This window comes from Sciurus vulgaris (genome assembly GCF_902686455.1).
Source record: "Sciurus vulgaris genome assembly, chromosome: 13".
In the NCBI taxonomy this organism is placed as follows: domain Eukaryota; kingdom Metazoa; phylum Chordata; class Mammalia; order Rodentia; family Sciuridae; genus Sciurus; species Sciurus vulgaris.
This window is the reverse complement of record NC_136474.1, coordinates 30,468,852-30,486,820: the sequence shown is the minus strand read 5'-3', so window position 1 is coordinate 30,486,820 and position 17,969 is coordinate 30,468,852. Positions and strand designations below refer to the sequence as shown.

Genomic DNA, 17,969 nt, shown 5'->3' with positions numbered 1-17,969 from the left:
TGTACAAACAGAGAAACAACATGTATCCCATTCGTTTACACTAAAAAAAAAAAAAACAACAAACAATAAAAAAAAAATACTGTACATAAAATTGAGTTACAAACTTGGAGAAAATACTTGAAGTAGGTGCCAAAGATTTGTGTATATGCTTGTGCACAGAGAAATGGACACTTGATGAGACCATAACCTTGCGGTCAATAAGTGGGAACCACAGAAAAGGACTTCACACTGCAATAGAAGGGGGTGAACCTGGAACGATGGTCAGCCTTGTTAGTAATCGTGGAAAAGCAAAGTAAGACCACACTGAAAGGCTGTTTTCTATCCATAGGATTATCCACAAATGTTTAAACCTGATACTACTAGATCCGCTAGTGAGGAAGTGGATTACCAGAAAGAACATTTTGTACACTTCCAAAGGGAGATAAATTGGTTGAGTTGCCTAGGGAACCAGTTGATACTGTCTTTCAAATTAGAACATCCACATTTCATAAAACTCTAGTTTACTTTTTAGGGGGTATTTACTTAGAGAGGTAACTTTAAGATTTTGTCCTAATCCTGTAGTAAGAAAGAAATGTACAGTTTTGCCCGGTAATCATGCAGTGGTGAGTAAGTACCAAAACTCCTTTTCTTTTCCTTGTGTATTACAGTTGATACTACCCTATGTCATTTTTTTAAAGCCTGATTTTGAGCTACTAATGATTGGCTTGGTACTTGGATTTGAAAATACCTTAGGGACGCTTACATTGTTGATAGCAAAAAGCTGACAATGACCAACTTTGATGACCAACTTTGAATGACTGAAGAATAGGTGAATGTTTTTTGTATATTTGTACAATTGACTACTAGACAGCATTGTGCATAAGTGAATAATATACACATGTAACAGTATGGGATAAATCCTTGAAACATAGCATTGAATTAAAAGCAATATGATTTTTAAAAAATAAATTAACAGCATGCAAAATTATAACATGTAAATGAAATCACACTTGCACACAAGTAAATAAGATGAACACAGATTTGGCCATTTATGGTTTCCTTTGGGTTTGGGAAGGCAGGTGAAGAGCAAATGGGCAAAAGGTATTAGCTCTGACCTTGAAGTACTTTGCATATTGATTGTGTGGGAGTTGTTGTTATTGTGCTTCATTATGTATGTGTGAATATATTCTTCATATGTGCCATGTTAGATCAAACAAGATGTTCAAGATTCAAATATCCTGCAGACATTTCTTATTTATTGAATAGTTTTCTTTTTCTTCCTTCTTAAATTCTTTTTATTTTCAAGGAAAACCAAAATTCTACATTTTTCAAAAATATTTTCTAGTTTTAAGGCTTTTCAACGGAGAGAAAAAAAAAAATCCTTTTTCATGCCTAACAAAGTGGACTTACAGACCAGACATTGCAAAGAGACTTCTAGCTTATTTATCAGTTCTTATTTCACTAGTTCTTCCCAGATTATTCTTCCCTTCTCAGAGACGAGCTTGCTAGATTAATTTTTTCCTTGGGAGAAAGTGGCTCGGCTGGTGGATGTTCATGGATGTTGCTGGCAGAAGATCCTACCTGTTCATAGAGAACTGCTTCATGTGTAGACCCAGTGATTAAGTGCCCTCACTGTGTGCTGATGCCTACCTGCCCACTCTGCCTCAAGGTAGGCATTAAAATGTCAGACTCTTAAGCTATAATTTCATTTTGAAATTGCAGTATCAGTCATGGGACAAGTGAGGGTATATTCTACTTTTTGGACACCACTTTCCGCTCTTGCCCTGTAAGGTTTATATTTCCCACAGCTAGAGAATCTCTCTGGGTCTGAAAGGCAAATGGACTTTGTTCTTGGCCATTGTAATTTCCTGTGCTCTGCTTGTTTTTAGTGAAAGAGATTCTGAGGAACTTAAAGCTCCTGAACTCACTTGAAAACTAATCTAGTTTATTAAAATAGAGATCAGAAAGAAGTTCCTTATTTCATTTTCACTTAGGTTTTTATGTTAGTGTTTTTAACTTCTTAGAAAGTCTGTTCTTATATAGTAACTCCAAAATCCTAGGGAAAAAAAAACTCATTTATTTTGTTTTTTAAAAGAAAAGTGATGTGGGTTTTTGACATGCTTCATTCAGAGGCAATGCAGAGTTCTCAGATTCCTAAAACATTAATTATTGTTACAAATCTTTTCCCCTGTTCAAGTATGAGGTATCTGTGTTGAATGTAACAAACTCTAATATTTTAAAATATTAGGCATCAGCAAGGAAACAGACATGAAATGATTAGGGTCTACTAACATTGTAGTTTATTTACCATTCCTTTTAGGGCTTCATGGTATATACCTTCCTTGCAGGTTTTCCTGGTTGTGGCAGGATGTGCATCACATTTGGGACCAAAATTATGGCGATTAGATTAGCAGTATAGATTATAGGGAGTCAACATGTTCCTTGTCCACTGATGGCCAGTCTAATGTTATTTCTTTACTTCATTTTTGTGGCACTCCAGTCTGTTAGGCAGGTGCCCTCTACCACTGAGCTACATCCCAGTCCCTGTTCTTGTCTTTAGCAAGGATTTAGATTAGGTGATAGTTCATGCAGAGCTAAGAAATATTTTTGAAATTCTGTCATAGATACAAACTCTGAGGAGATGAGCCCAGTTCTCTCTCTTTGAGAACAATTAGTACTTAGTAATGAAGACATATTTAAAATAGTTTTTCACTAGAATTTTAGGTTGCAGATTTTAATGTGAGGGAATTCTAATGTGGAAGATTTCTAAATGGTCTTCCACAATACTCCTTCAAAATGCCAGGAATTTCCAGCTTCCTTTTCCTTTCTCTGATAAAATAAAATTGCAGAAATTTTCACTTAGCTTTGTGAATGCAAGCTGAATTTGCTTTGAACTACAGATGATTGTGTTAAAAAGGGCAGATTATGAAAGTCCTCTACTTAACAAAAGTTTATTTTTAAGATTTTGTTAGAAGTTTTTATAAAAAGATAATTTTTGAAAATTTCAAATTGATTTATCTTTTCTTCATGTGATTGGAATTCTATAATTCATGTGCATTTTTTCTGCCAGAAAAAGTTGTCTTTGTCAAATACAAAGAAAATATTTTTGTGTAATAGAATAAAAAAATCTGTATGAAAAATCTGATATAAATTTTATGGGTTAAATCCCAAGCAGTGCTTTTTATTTTATTTTTGTTATGTTTTTGAATTTTAGAATTGGAGCATATTTGAAGTTTAGAGTTGAAAGGCTTAAAGAAGCATGAAGTAAGTCACTAACAACTTAAAAAAAATTTACCATAGTATAATAGATGCACACACATATCAACCTTATCTGGGCTGCCCTTGGCAGAGATTTTATAATGAAATTAAACTCTTCTCATGTCTTAGCCTAAATGTGTTTGTGCATGGAAATTTTTTTTTTAAGGTTTTGGTATCTACATGATCTTTCCTTCTACTATTTTTATCTTAAACTTGTAGTTACATTATATCTTATAATATAGTGGCACTCTCAGGCTGTCACAGGATATGCTGGGCTTAAAATTTTCATGAAGATGTAAGATGTTTATTTTGTTGTAGAAAAATTGCATTTTACACATTATTAAACTGTGAACTCCTCTGAATTTTTTTGTTTTGAGTTTACAGAGGCATACTGGTTGAACAGAATCTCTCTATGTGGATTCTAGTCTTCTCTTTGCCATCTGGTACTTTCTAAATCTGCTCCTTGTTGTAAGAAGCAAGTGGATTATTTTTTGCACCCTGCCTGGTATCTAGCATAGTCACTGGCACATGGTAGGCAGCCCTGAATGCAAGGGCAAATTGGCTGGAATCCAGCTGGTGCAGACATGGGAACCAAACTGTAATTCTTTCTTCCTGTCTTTAGATTGGACCTTCTCCTGGAATCCCCTTCAGTTTGCCTCTAACTAATATTCCAAGAGTCATGGTGAAATTTGCCTGCATCTTATTTTCTCTTTCTGTTCCAGCTTCCTATTGCTCCTCTTATGTGGATGAGGATGATGGAATGAACATAGGTGAAGCAGTTCTTGGATGGTCTGTTTTTGTAAATTGGGGGAACTGCCCCTTATCTAGATTGGTATGAGGTGTAACTCAAGAGTTAAAACTTATATCCAAGTGGAGATATTAGACAAGTAGTCCAGACTTGAGAGTCACATTTGGGAGTCATCAGAATGTTGATGCTTTTGTGAAGCTGTGGCACTGGTTAGGACACAGGGGGTTACTAGAAAGAGGAGAAAAGGTAGGCCCACTAGGGTATGGAGGGAGAAAGAATTCATTTATCTGGAAGGAAATGTTTTAAGGAAACTTAGATCAAATGCCACTTGAAAGGTTGAATTTAGATGACTGATAAGAATTGCTGCTAGATTTTGCACCACATTGTTTTCAGTGACATTAACAAGCATGGTAAATTTTTTTTGTAGAGGATTGTTAGGAGTTTGGGGCAGCCACTTCCTTACCTGGGAAATGATAAACAAGCTACATTCCTTGGGAAGTTTTGGGAGTGTACTCCCTCTCTCCCCCATACTATAGTCTGATTGTTAGGTTTTTATTGTAGCTCCTGTTAAGAAAAAACAAAAATCCTAGTTATCTAAAACATCTTCTTATAGATAAATACTTCCCATGACTTGACTTCTTGTAGATAAATCATAAATAAGATTATTTGGCAAGTTTTCGCTAAAAGATACATATGTGTGTGTGTGTGTGTGTGTGTGTGTGTGTGTGTGTATCTATTTATACCCCTCTCTCTCTCTCTCTCTCTCTCTCTCTATATATATATATATATATATATATATATATATATAGACGTACACACACATACACATACATATTACATTTCTGTGAGGTATAATATCTGATTTATTGTGGCTTAGTAATAATAGCCTTTGACATAAGATCCTGTCTTTCAGCTTGAATAAGGCATGGATAATGTTCTGACTGAAGTTTCAAGTGTTGTATATGTCACTTAGCCATTTAGTAATTGTATTCACTTTAATAATATAAAAAGTTACTAGGAAATATACTTGTAAAGGCATATATCTACATAAAATTTTCCCTTCTTCATGTTAGCATTTAGAGATCTATGAATAATGAATATTGAAGAGTGTGCATGAATTTTAGGTACACACTTTTAAGCTTTCCATTTGATTTAGTGTGTCTGACACTTAATGGAATACAGACATGAATGATTTTTTTTAGATTTTAGTGATTTACCACCATTTTATATAAGCCATAGCTCTTTTAGGCATTTCATTTTTATTTTACTTTATCTGAAATAAAGTGTAGCTTATTTTGAAAATAATTAGTATCACAATAACTGTTGTCATGTAATTTGAGAGGTTATATTTTATATTTGTTATATTTTCTTTCTCTAAATGATTGACTTTTATTTTGCATGTATTTTGTTAGGAATTAATTTCAGAGTTTGCAGAATTGTCAATCCAAAGCAGACAGTATATTTATATTCACTGTGAACTTTGCATTTGCTTGAGGGTCAAGAAAAAATTTTAAAATAGTAAGTAATATAAATTATGTGTAGTGCAGCATATTTTACTTTTTAATTTTCCTAATTTGAAGTGAAGACTGGAAATGCAAGGTGCTGAACTATGGTGTTTGAAAGATTGGCTGATGGAACACGCCAGCTAATTGATCTATTTTCCACATAGTGAGTTACAGATCTTGATTTTAGTTTTATTTATCCTCTTGCCAAGAACCATGGAAAATGAAAGTAAGTGTTTAGAAGTCAATTATTTTCTATTTTGTTAACATCTCTGTCCTGTTGAATCATAGCTCAATTTATATTTAAACTTCATGATTTATGACTGTTCTTCCTTGTTTGGAATTTACTCACGTTGTGACTTTGGCCAGTTTTGGGAAAAAATTATACTTTTTAGGTAGGAGAATGGAGTTAATAACCAAACTATGTCATTCCAAAATATTACTCTAGAATTGGACAAGACCAAAAGGAATTCACTGATTCTTTTTGGTTCTTCTCCCCGCCCCCCCTTTTTTCCCCTTCCTTCTTTTGCTCTTTTTTTTTTTTAGGTATTGGATATGGAACCAGGGGTGCTGTATCACTTAGCTACTTCCTGGCCCTTTTCATTTTTTATTTTGAGACAGGGTCTTGTGAGGTTGCCCAGACTGGCCTTGAACATGTATCCTCCTCCTGTCTCACCCTCTTTAGTAGCTTGAGTTACAGGCACACATTGTCATGCCCAGCCTTTTTTCTATTGATAGTTTTTAATTCCATGAGAATATTTGAATATGTGTTTATTATAAACTTCTAAAACTCTTTTCGGCAGTTCCCCACATCTTTCTCTTACACATAAAGTAATCATTGGTAATGTGCTAACTTAATGCGTGCATTTTTAGATCTTCCCTTGACTTTTGCATGAAATATTTACATACCAGTAGATAGGAGGCCCTCTGTCTTCTGCCGCCTGTTGCCTGTGTTAGGATTGTGAGTTGTTTTCTTTGTATTTGGCTGCGGTACCATACCCGGCTGTTACAGTGCTCTTACCTCCTTCTTGTAATGCTCTGCTTGTGGTTGGATTTTGCTCTGTGATCTTTTTCTTACTAGATGAATATAGGGCCTTCACATGTAGACATGTGGGTGGTGTTACATACCTGTCATTATGATTTTCTATATTTTATGATTTTGGGTGACTTTACATTTTGAAAATTATTTTAATTATGTCTTGTATTTTCTGTTTATGGATTTTATTTCAATAATGTTAAGGGGTTGCATTTTCGTACTACCTTATTTTATTTTATGAATTATACTCAATCCACTGTTTCTTTAGGAAGTTTTCTTGATTTCCTACTCCAAGTGATGACAAAAACGGGTATATTTCTATTTTTAAATTCTTTCCTCCTTTCTTTCTCCTATTTTTTCTTAATGTTTTCTTTGTAATTTTTAATTTATGGCTACGTCTGTTACTTGGTTTATCAGTTTGAAATTATATCTCTCCATCAACCCTTATTTACAGAAGATTAGAAAATCAGTATCCTTTCTTTTGTTGGCATTAGCATTTTCATATCAATCAGGCCAATTAATTTTTAAAAAATATTTATTCAAATATAATTGATAGGCCATGAATTATACATTGACTTATGAAAACATTACCACAATAAAGATAATATAACCATTTTCTGCAGAAATTTTATCACCCTTTGCAATCCCTTTCTCTTGCTACTCTCCACCTGTCCCCTCTTGTTCTAGGCATTACTAAGTTTGCTTTGTCTCTGTCAATTAATTTCCATATTTTAAGATTTTGTAAAAATGGAACATAGTGTATATTTCCGTATGTTTTTTTCACTAGCATAGTTTGTTTTTAATTCATTGATTTTGTAGCATGTCAGAAGTAGTTCTTTTATTGAGTAGTGTTCTATGGCACAGATGTACATTTGGGTTGTGTCCAGTTTGGGGCTGTTATTCATCAAGCTGCTATAGACATTCGTGCCTAAGTGTTTGACGTCTTTATATTTATGAGTCTGTACCCCAAGAGTTAGGGCTCTTTGGCTTCCTTCTGTTACTGGTATTAATCCCAGTGAAGATCAACATGTCATCCTGTGGGATTATGAGACTGTCAGGTTCCCCGCGTAGCTACCCAGAGCTCCTTAAATTTTAATGCACTTACAAGTCACCTGGGGATCTTGTTAAAATGCAGATCATGGTTCAGCAGGTCTGAAGTGGACTGAATTCTACATTTCTAAGAAGTATACAGGTGATGCCAATGCTACTCTGAGTAGCAAGGGAAAATAGAACTCGAGAGGTACTGAAGCAGAAGTTGTGCATATATATTTTTTCCTGATAGTTCAAAGTTAACTACTTAGATTGTAATATATATATATATGTCAGAAATGGATGTAACTACATTTGCTATGTTAAGAAACATTTTAAAAAGTGCTAGGAAGTTGGAACCACAGTCAACAGGTACAGTTACTGTATTACTCAGTTACATTACTGAATAATAACTGTCCAGATAAGTTGCTGAGTAGAAATGCGTGGAGACATAACCCCACCCTGGCCTCTCATGTCTGCATTTGCCCCAGAGAGGCTTTCCTTGTTTGGGAATTTTGTTAGGGAGGAGATGCTCTGGACTTGACCTTCCCTACTTTGGAGGCCTACACTGGGGCACTGCTGCAGTCTTCTTGTTGGGGATGCCCAGAGAAAACTCAAGCCAGAACTCTGTTAGTCAGCTGACTGGTGCTTTGCATTCAGTTCCCCATGTTCCCCAGTTGGACCCAGTGAACTGTGGTTTTGCTCTTAGTCCCTAGAAATAAGCAGGGCACAGAGCCAGTGTGCTGGTCACACTTCCCACAATCTCAACATTTCCTTTTTCTCAGGGTAGGGGTCCTTAGAGGATGGTGGAAAGATGGCTTATGATGCTGATCCTTTTCAGAGACTTTGGGTCTGGGGCTTGAGAGTTAGTGATAGGCAGTAATGATTAAGAGCTAGACCACCTATGCTTGAATTGTAGTAATGCCAGGCAAGTAACAGCAACATAAGTAACATCCCGGGCCTCAGTGGCCTCACCTGCAAACTGAAGGTCTTTGTTCTTACATCATAAAGCTGATGGAGGTTTAAATAATATCTGTAAAGTTTTTAGGACAGGCCACAACATATTAGACACTTTTTAAGCATTTGCTAGATATAAAGGTACATATAGAAAAGAAGGGGAAGGTAGGTGAGTTAGTGATAGACTTAGAAAAATTAAGCAGTGTTTCTCATGTTTCACAATGGGCTCAGTGATGGATTGACCTGAAATTCAGCATCTGAACTCCACACACCTGGTTGCATTCTGCTGCTTCCCAGAAGTCTTTTGGCTTACTGCCTGGCATGTTTGATGACCATTGACTGAGTTTAGACTTTGCCAGTTTCCTCACTTGTTTGCAACGTAAAGTGTCAGCATGAGCATACTATACCAACTTAACCACTGATGAACTCCAACTGGACTCCATCTCTAATGTTCTGGTTTGGCTTTTGTCAGTAACAAAGCAGAGAGTCTCATGTGTAGCTGTATTATTGACCCTCAGTTATATGAAAGAACGGGTTCTTTTCGATAGGTGAATTGCTTTTTAAAAAACATTTTAGGAAGTCACCATTTATGTCATATCGCATGGTTTTGTAAACATTCTACTAGGTTGTTCTAAATATGCTGAGGAAATAATGTCTTTTCATGGTATTTTAATAATGTATTGCTGACTTTTTCCAAATCTACTTTTGTAAACTGTAGACACAGCTATGCTAGTACGAATTAAGGAAGGTGTTTTTTGCTAAATCATTCAGCATGAAGTCTGCAGTACCGTGGCCACATTGTCTTCTTGCTCCTGTACCTCATAATCTTGTGTGGCATCGATGTGATAGAAGCTGATCCCATGCCATTTTGCCCTTGTTCCTTTGGTTTCATTTAAAAGCAGGAGTAATTATTTTGTCATACTGTTACTAGGCATTTTTCTCCAATTTTCTTAGTAAAAATGTAAATTTATTTTCCTTTTCTGTATATGTCAATATAGCCTGAAGATACTGTGTTGAGTCATTGCGTAAAATGTATGGGGGAGGGAATGCTATCCTTTAGAAGTTTGTTCTTGGCATTATATTACCTCTTGTAAAGAACAGTGCTGCTGTTCCATCTATTTTTCATCACCATGATTTCTTGAATTTCTCCATTTTTTTTTTTTTTTAATTTTAACTTGGTGCTAGAACTGAGGTGTCATGAATACTTAAGGATTCCTTTTGCCTTTTGTTCTAAGGTCCTTGGTACCTGAGACTTCTCCCTCCTGTAACTCCTGTCTCCTACTTGCAGGCCCTAGCCCTCTCCTCTGGTGTGCTTGTCAGTACCCAGGCTGGCTCCTTTTACAGTGACCCTGGTGTGATCCCCTAGGAGAACTGAGGTACAGCCAGCCTACAAGCTTTGCTCAGGGATTGTGTTGTTTGTTTTTCTGGTTTCCTTAAAACTTGATTGGAATGGGAGAAAGCACTTTAAACTAGAGGTAAAGTTTTAGTTGAATTTAGGGGATAATTAGGAATTTATCATGATTTTTGTTGGCTTTATTTTACCAATATTTGGATTTCCCACATAATTTATGGAGAGTCTTGTTGAAATACTTGGATTTCTGTGTTTTATACAATAACACTAGTCTTGAGGCAAACCCAAGTTTAAAAATCATCTGTCTGACACTACCATTTCCTCTTAATCAGATTGTTTGTGCTTTTCTAGAGTCTTACAAAGACCTGTTTATCTGTTGTGTCTACTTAAGAGTTGAAAGTAGATCCTGGGAGCCCCTATTCTCACTCTGCACTCAACCTGGTTACCCTTGGGGATGGTGGCCTGCAGGCTGCTGAAGGGTACCAGAAGCCTGCCTCACTGCTCTTTAAATAGCCAAACTCTTTAATTGTGTGCTTTAATTATATTTTTAGGAGCATTTCAAAGCATTATTATCTCCTATGTCATACCTGGCTCATTTCCTGGTACTGCACTCAAAATAGTGTCTGATGCTGACGGTTTGATAACGTGTTGAGTCATTGCTGCTTCCTGTCGCTGTTGGGGATAGCCAGTGCTCACTGGACTTGCAGTTCCTGTTTCATTCCTTTGTGCTCATGTATAACTGCCATTATGATATTCCTTCAGATGTTTAAACTGATAATCTGCCTTTCTAAAGCTGGGTTTTATTGTTTCCCCTGTGGTTATTAAGTACTCCCAAGTAGAAGAAATACGAGTTGTAAAAACAAGCGTATTGGATAACTGTGAAAGTAGCACTCACTTTGAGATGATGCATATTTTCCTGAAAAACAAGATAAACATCTTTTGGGAAAAAAACTAGAATTATGTATATCTTTAGATTTATCATGTTGTAAAATAGCTAATATTTGATTACCTATGGAATAATAAGTAAGCTATTCTACTGAAATAATTTTTTGTAGAAAAATTTATAGACAGCTTTCCACAATGCTGAAGTATTAATTTTGAAAGTCTCAAGTAGTTAACCTATTCAGTGAATTGAGGATGCTGTGATCCCTTTTCTCCCTGCTCCTTTCCTTGTTCTTATCCCTTCCTTCCCTTTCCCTTTCTTTTTCTTATTATCCTTCCCCTCCCCTCCCTTTATCCATTCCTCCCTTCTGTTTGAACTCAGGGACCTTCGACCACTGGAGCTATATGTACGTCTCCGGCCCTTTTTACTTTTTAGAGCTAGGGTCTTGCTCAGTTGCCCAGGCTGGCCTCCAGCCTGCGATCCTCATGCCTCGCTTAGCCTCTGGAGTTGCTGACATCACAGCTTCATATCACGCCCCTGTCTCCCTTTTTTGGTATGAAGACCTCAAGTTTCTTGTCATTTGGTGATACATATTTCTTTTAAGTCATAATGTTAAAATTTTTATCCTTCCCGAGATATGATTTCTCAAATTGTAAACTATCAAATTTAAAAACAGTTTTTATTAATTCCAGAAGTATTAAATATTGGAGAAAAGGTTATATTCTCTAACATCAGAACCAAGAGCACCTGAGCAGGAACTGATTGATTTGAGCCCCTCCTAGTTCAACACCTTCACATTTTGTTTGCTTCTCATGTCTAGAAGCTGAGTGAGGTGATCAGTTAGACCTTCAGTTCCTGTCCCCTCCCTGAAGGCTTGAGGGGGTGGGGCTGAAAATCCCAGCCATCTAATTCTGGCTCCATCTTTCCTGTGACCAGCTCCCATCCTGAAGCTATTTGTCAATCACCTTGCTAGCGTACAAAAGATAGTCTTATCACTCTAGAGATTCCAAGGGTTCTATGAACCCTGGGTCTAGAAATGGGTAGGGTGACCAAGTAGGTTAACAATAACAGAAAAGGAATAACATACCAGGTTTAAAGTAGTGGAGGGGAAAAGAGACTGTGAAAAACTCAGAGGTTTTCCCAGTTGGTAAGGATGTTATTGAGTAGACTTGATTTGACATCAGTCTTTGTTTCAGGCAGCGCAGTAGGGAATGGTTTGTAGAGATGTGTGCCCAGAGTTCCATGAAGACAAAGGGAGAGACATTTGAGTGGTGCCTTGAAAGACATGTAAGGACTAGCTAGGTATTCCAGGTGGAGCTGCAGCTTGGACGTAGGTATGGTTTCTTGAATGGGCATAACTTCTAGAGTTGCTTTTGATAGCTTGGGGCTGGAACACATCCTCTGTCTGAGGATGGAGATAAGATGGATAGGTGGTCAGTCTTAGTTCATCAGGTGCCTCTTGTGCCATGCTGACAGTTAACTTCATTTTGTCTCAGGGATGGAATCAATAAATCAATAATTGTACAATTTTACACAGGGGAAGAGCCCTATAGAAATGTGGAATATGCATGGGAGGGTTAGGTAAAAGAGTTCAATTTGGGACTTCCTACTAGTGAGAAATGATGGGACCCAAAACTCTGACAGCAGAAAAGGGAAGGGACCTTGGAGAACTGCAAGCTGTTATACTGGATTCAGGAAATGATGGGATGTCAGGGCAAAGGATATTTGAGAGGACTTCTCAGCACCTTCTTGGGTGACTTGGTGAGTGAATCTGCTCCTATGAAATAGAATTTAGAAGGATTGAAGAGTTGACAGTTTGGATATGATAAAGTATTGAAGTGGAGATGTTTAATAGGTGGGTGGTTATTCCAGACATAGTTTAGAGAGAAATCTGAATTTGAGGTAGAAGTTTGTGAACTTCCTTGGTATTATAGGTAATAAAACTGTGGATGAGAATGAGACCTTATGAATAGAGCTTATATTGAGAAGGTACAAGACTGAGAAATAACCAGAGGTGAATGGAAAGACAGGAAGGATGAGTGACCCAGTAGGCAAATGGAGAAGGCAATTCAAGGAGGCAGTGATCGGGATTAAGGTCTCTGATCTTAGAGGCTGTATGTTTAATGGGGACTAAAGATTGTCCACTGGCTATGGGACCTGGAGCAGATGTCTTGGTAGGTTAGAGGTGTATGGGTGTGGGAGAGGCGAACTTAGTCTACTCTTCTCAGAATCTTGTCTGTAAAGGGAGATGAGCCAAAGGCAGGGCCTCAGTAAAGGTTTTGGTGGAAGAGACATGAATTGGAGAGGTAGAAGATTGATAAACTGTTACCAGGTTCTTAGGAAGGAGGAAGTGTCATGAGCAGGTAACAAAGTCCTTCTATTTCACATGCAGGAGCTTAAGTTGACCTTGGGAACCATTCAGAATAACTTGGGAGTCACTTTGTTGATTTTTCTCTTTTAAAGAGTTTATTTGTACTTAAACTCATTTCTTGACTGTAGACATTGATAAATAAATAAATCTTTTTTCCCCCTGCTAATTGTGCTAGAAAGTACATTAGGTGTCTTTCCTGTCCTTTCAAGTCCCTGCCTCCTTCCAGATGCTCACGCAGGTAAGGCGGCCTCTGCAGAAGCCCTGTGCATCTCTTCTGCTGGAGTGTTCTGCCTTGGGTGGCAGCTGCACATATGTAGTCCTCATTTTTTTCAGACTTTGGTTTCAGAATAAGACGGGAATTTCTTTATTTGCGAATGGGTAGGACTCAGTGTACTTCAACAAATTCGTATAATTTTTTTTGTGGTACTGTGGATTGAACACAGGCGTTAGCACGTTAGGCAAGTGCTCTAACTGCTAAACTACACCCCCAGGCCACAAATTCATATGTTTTTAAAGAAATAAAATAATTTGCCTCTGATGGGGAATTTCATTTGTTAGCATACTAATGAAAGAGAGAGCTTTTAGGGAATAGTCCCTCCCCCACCCACCTTTTTGTGGTGCTGGGGATTAAACCCAGGGCTTTGCACATGTTGGTTAAGCATTCTACCACTGGGCTGCAAGGGATGGTGTCTTTTAAAAACCCGTATTCTCTTTATATATTACTGTTAGCCAGCCTAACTTCACATTCTCATAGAAACAGAATAACTAGTAAATATAACCAGTCATTTTTTGACAGTTATAGAAATGAAATGTCCTTCAGTCCCAGTACTGGGGATAGAACCCAGGGGCATTTTGCCACTGAGTTACATCTTCAGCTCTTTTTAAATTTTTGAACTTGTGATCCTTCTGCCTCAGCTCTTGAGTTGTTGATATTATAGGCATGCATCACTATGCCTGGCCAAATCTGTATATTGTAACTTACAAAAGCCTCTATAAAATAATATTCTTTAGACTCCAACAAGTCTAGTTTAGAGTTCTGTGAATGGTGGCTTCCTCCCAGTCATGCCTCTGGGCAGGTTGTCCAGAGTCTCTTCCCCAGGAGGTGTGGGTTTGGGTAGAGCCCATTTGAGTGCACGTCACTAAATGGTGGAGCTTGGGACCACTGCCACAGCAACTGGTTGGGCTCCTTTCTTGTTTGAGCATATGTCATTTCTTTCAGTGAGATTGTAATTCTCAGCCTTGAAGTAGCCCATAAACAGTCATGAACTTCAGTTATGCATAAGTCATTTTACCTTGAAATTTGTGTGAACCAAATATCTTGTAAAAGACTTTGTACTCTAAAAAGTCATAGAACTGTGATTCTATTAATTTGACAAAAAGTTTTTATGAAAAAATTCATCAGTGTAGGAAGGTTTAAAGATAATTGTTGTACATTTATGTGGTGGAACACTATGCAATCATTAGATACATTTTTCGAAGAATGATGGAAATATATGTTTTGTTAAAAGTAAAAGGGATGTAGAAGTTCATATACAGTATCCCATTTAAAAATATATTCATAGAAAAAAAAGTAAAAGGAATTTCATAGTGAGATAATGAGCTAACTGAAGAAGCCTGAACTTTTCTTCCTGTTTCAGCTAATCTTCCAGTGCCAACGATCGCGGCAATAGATGGACTTGCACTAGGTGGTGGTCTTGAATTGGCTCTAGCCTGTGATATACGAGTAGCAGGTGAGAATTGATCCTATTAAAAATGTAATGTACAAAAATGAATTTTGTATTTACTTTTGAGTTAATTCTGGTATTTTCTTCTGGTCTTGTTTTTGAGTAAGACATTAAAGTCACTTGTTAGGCCTAATGGTGCATTTAGAGCCCCACTGAAGAAAGGGATCTTGTGTTGTCTCTCGCTCATTTGTGGCAAGAGGAAGAGATGCTAGGATTTAAGTCAGGCAGAGCTGAGTTTGAACTTTAGGTCTTCCCCTTTTTAGATGAGATTTTTCCTTTCTCTAAATGGGGGAAATCACTGTGGGTGTGCTTAGGCCAAGTACCTAATAACTCTTAACTTCAGTTAAAATCACACAATCCCTTTGAAATTCATTCTCTTCCTGAATGGTTTTTTGAGTATATATAAGATGGTTTTGAACATAATGAAAATGATTAGTGTTGACCAGTTACTGAGTGCTGCCCAGGTGCCTCGTGCACACTTGACATATACTCAGTCACTCAGTGTGCCTAGCAACCCTGTGAGCACAGTATTTTGGGGTGTAGGAAGAGGCTGAAACAGAAAGAGGGGAAGTACCATGGCCAAAGGAAGCGACTGAATGGAATCACAGGCCACATTTCTGTTACCCACTGGAGTAAGTAAACATGTATATTGACTTTCTGTGTAGATTGTTCTGGACACTGTATTCCAGAGAGTCTTAGCTGTAGCTGTTCCGTGGGCTTTGGGACTGAGAACTGGGAAGAACAGACAGCAGACAGCTGTCACTATTCTTCCCTTGGCTCCCACTATCACCTGGTATGGCTGCATATTAAAAGTATTAATATAAAGCTTAACATAATAGAATTCATTTTAATAATTCCGATTATGTCTTGGGATAAGTGGTTGCTTCTCCTTGTGTACATTTTCCTTCTACTTTATTTTTAGGTCTCTGGTTTTTTTTTTTTTTTTTATGATGAAATCATCTATGTTTTTGGTGCTGGAGATCAGTTAGGTTTTAAATTGACAAGCTAAGGTACCTGGAATCCATTTTGATAGAATGCAGGCTCTTGTAATGAGGATCTGGGAAATAGTCTAAGTACATTTGAATATGCACTTAAGAAATGATGAATATCTTGTAAGGTATTTGTGAAAACACACATAAAAAGAGGAATGCTGCCCAACTGTCAAACAGTAAACTGTCAAAAGTAACTGGAGCCATGGTCCTAAGAAGTTGCCATATCTGAAATATTAAACTGTTTGATCTGGGGGACAATTCGGGCAGCTAAAGAACTCATGCTTGTCAGACATAGTCTGTCTCTTGATCCTGAGTAATTACTGAGGTCCAAGCCTTCAAATATGACTTGGCAGTATCAGATCTAATAATGTAGTTATAGCTCTCTTGTCTTTCACTATCAAAAACTAATTTACTGCCAAGCAGTTTTTAACAGAAAATGTTGTGTGACTCTCAATTATATATGTAATTTAGAGTAGTTTCTTGTTTCTCTAAGTATCTTTTGAAGTGATTAAAAAAAGTGACAGTTGAATTAGTAAACAATATATTTAATGTATCTTATTCTTTCAAGTTGTCATTTTTTAATGTGATGATGTGAATGTTTCTTAATTTTCCTTTTTCTGTTTAGCTTCCTCTGCAAAAATGGGCCTGGTTGAAACAAAGTTGGCAATTATTCCTGGTGGAGGTATGAGTTGTTCACTCCCATCTCTCACTACTCTCAATGTGTTCCCAGTTACAGGGTCTAAGGCAAAATTCTGTTAATGGTCTAAGGCAAAAATCTCTTAATGGGAAAGGCAAAGGAGACTACTGTATTGTTTGCTCCTTCAGTGAAGTCCCTATTCAAAATATGCTTTTTTAGCTTCAGATGGTTCATGCTGGCTCTTACTTTTTGTGCTGTTCTCTTTGCTTTTATGTTACTTAAGTTTTCAATTATTGTACAGTCTGCATTGATATCTCTGTTTGGATCTCTTTTGTTGAAGGACTGCATGGCAGTTTTGAAACTTTTATTCATGCATTTAAATGTGTGCGCCCTCACCGAGAGCTTTCTGCACACAGTAAGGCCCTGAGTGGAAGAGGAGAAAAGGCTTCTCTGTTGGTCATCTTTGCATCACTGTGACAAAATACCTAAGGTAGACAGTGTAGAAGGGGGAAAGATTTATTTTGGATCATGGTTTTGGAGGTTTCAGTCTGTGGTTGGCTCCAGTGCTTTTGGGCCTGTGGTGAGAAATTACACGGCAGCTGAAAGGCAAAGAGGGACCTGGGTTCCAGTACCACCATTAATGGCATGTCCACAATGACCTAGCTTCCTCCCACCAGGCCCTACCACCTAGAGGTTTCATCACCTCCCAAGAAAACAAAGCTGGGGGGCCAGGCCTTTAATAAATGTGCCTTTGGGGAACATTTCATATCCCAAGTTAGCAGCTTCTCAGCTTTGGGCTCTTTCTTGTTTCCGTATAGCAGTACAGAGGTTGGGGTTAGTGGGTAGCCTGAATTTGGAGTGAAAGAGGTTTTGTTTCTTCTGTTCCCACAAAGAATATAGATGAGCTGCTTCTTTTGTGAGTATCTTATAAGAAAGCACTGTTTCAGCATTGATAATGAAATCTTGCATCATCCATAAATCTGAAATTTTTGCTATTTTGATTTAGAGAATTTGGAGATAGTCCCATTTTGTGATGTCATTCTTTCAAATGGTAGTCCTCTTTTAAGGATATATATGGCATAGTAACCTTCCTTGGTAACTCTTACACGTATATGACATTTTACAGCATATGGATGAACAATGTAAAACCATAACAATGTAAAAATTAAAGACAGGGTTGAACATGACAGATGTCTGCATATGAATAGGTTAAAATTCTATGTTTAACTTCATTATAAGAGTATTTATCCTAATTAAGGTATAGAATTAAAACATAAGGTAGGTAGAAATTAAAACTTAAGTTATAGTGAAATTGAAGATTACCCAGTTCAACGTGTGAGATTATTCTATTTTGGTAATCCACAAAAAATGCTATTTTTTAGGTCAAAAGCATTTTTTTTTTTTTTTTGGGGCGGGGGGAGGTTACAAGAGATTGAACTCAGGGGCACTTGACCACTAGGCCACATCCCTGGCCCGATTTTGTATTTTATTTAGAGACAGGA

At 37.2% G+C, this 17,969-nt stretch overlaps 1 protein-coding gene across 7 annotated transcripts in view; it reads left to right on the top strand.

Moving 5' to 3' along the window:
- Positions 1–17,969, top strand: part of AUH (AU RNA binding methylglutaconyl-CoA hydratase) — a 179,156-nt gene that overhangs the window by 63,125 nt on the left and 98,062 nt on the right. For 6 of the 7 annotated variants that reach the window (XM_079109297.1, XM_079109294.1, XM_079109293.1 and 3 more), the window contains 2 exons: positions 14,752–14,844; positions 16,456–16,512. The exons of the other annotated variant lie outside the window; for it this stretch is intronic. In XM_079109297.1, coding sequence (XP_078965423.1) covers positions 14,752–14,844; positions 16,456–16,512 — 150 coding nt within the window. The remainder of the gene's footprint in view (positions 1–14,751; positions 14,845–16,455; positions 16,513–17,969) is intronic. 7 annotated transcript variants of the gene reach the window in all.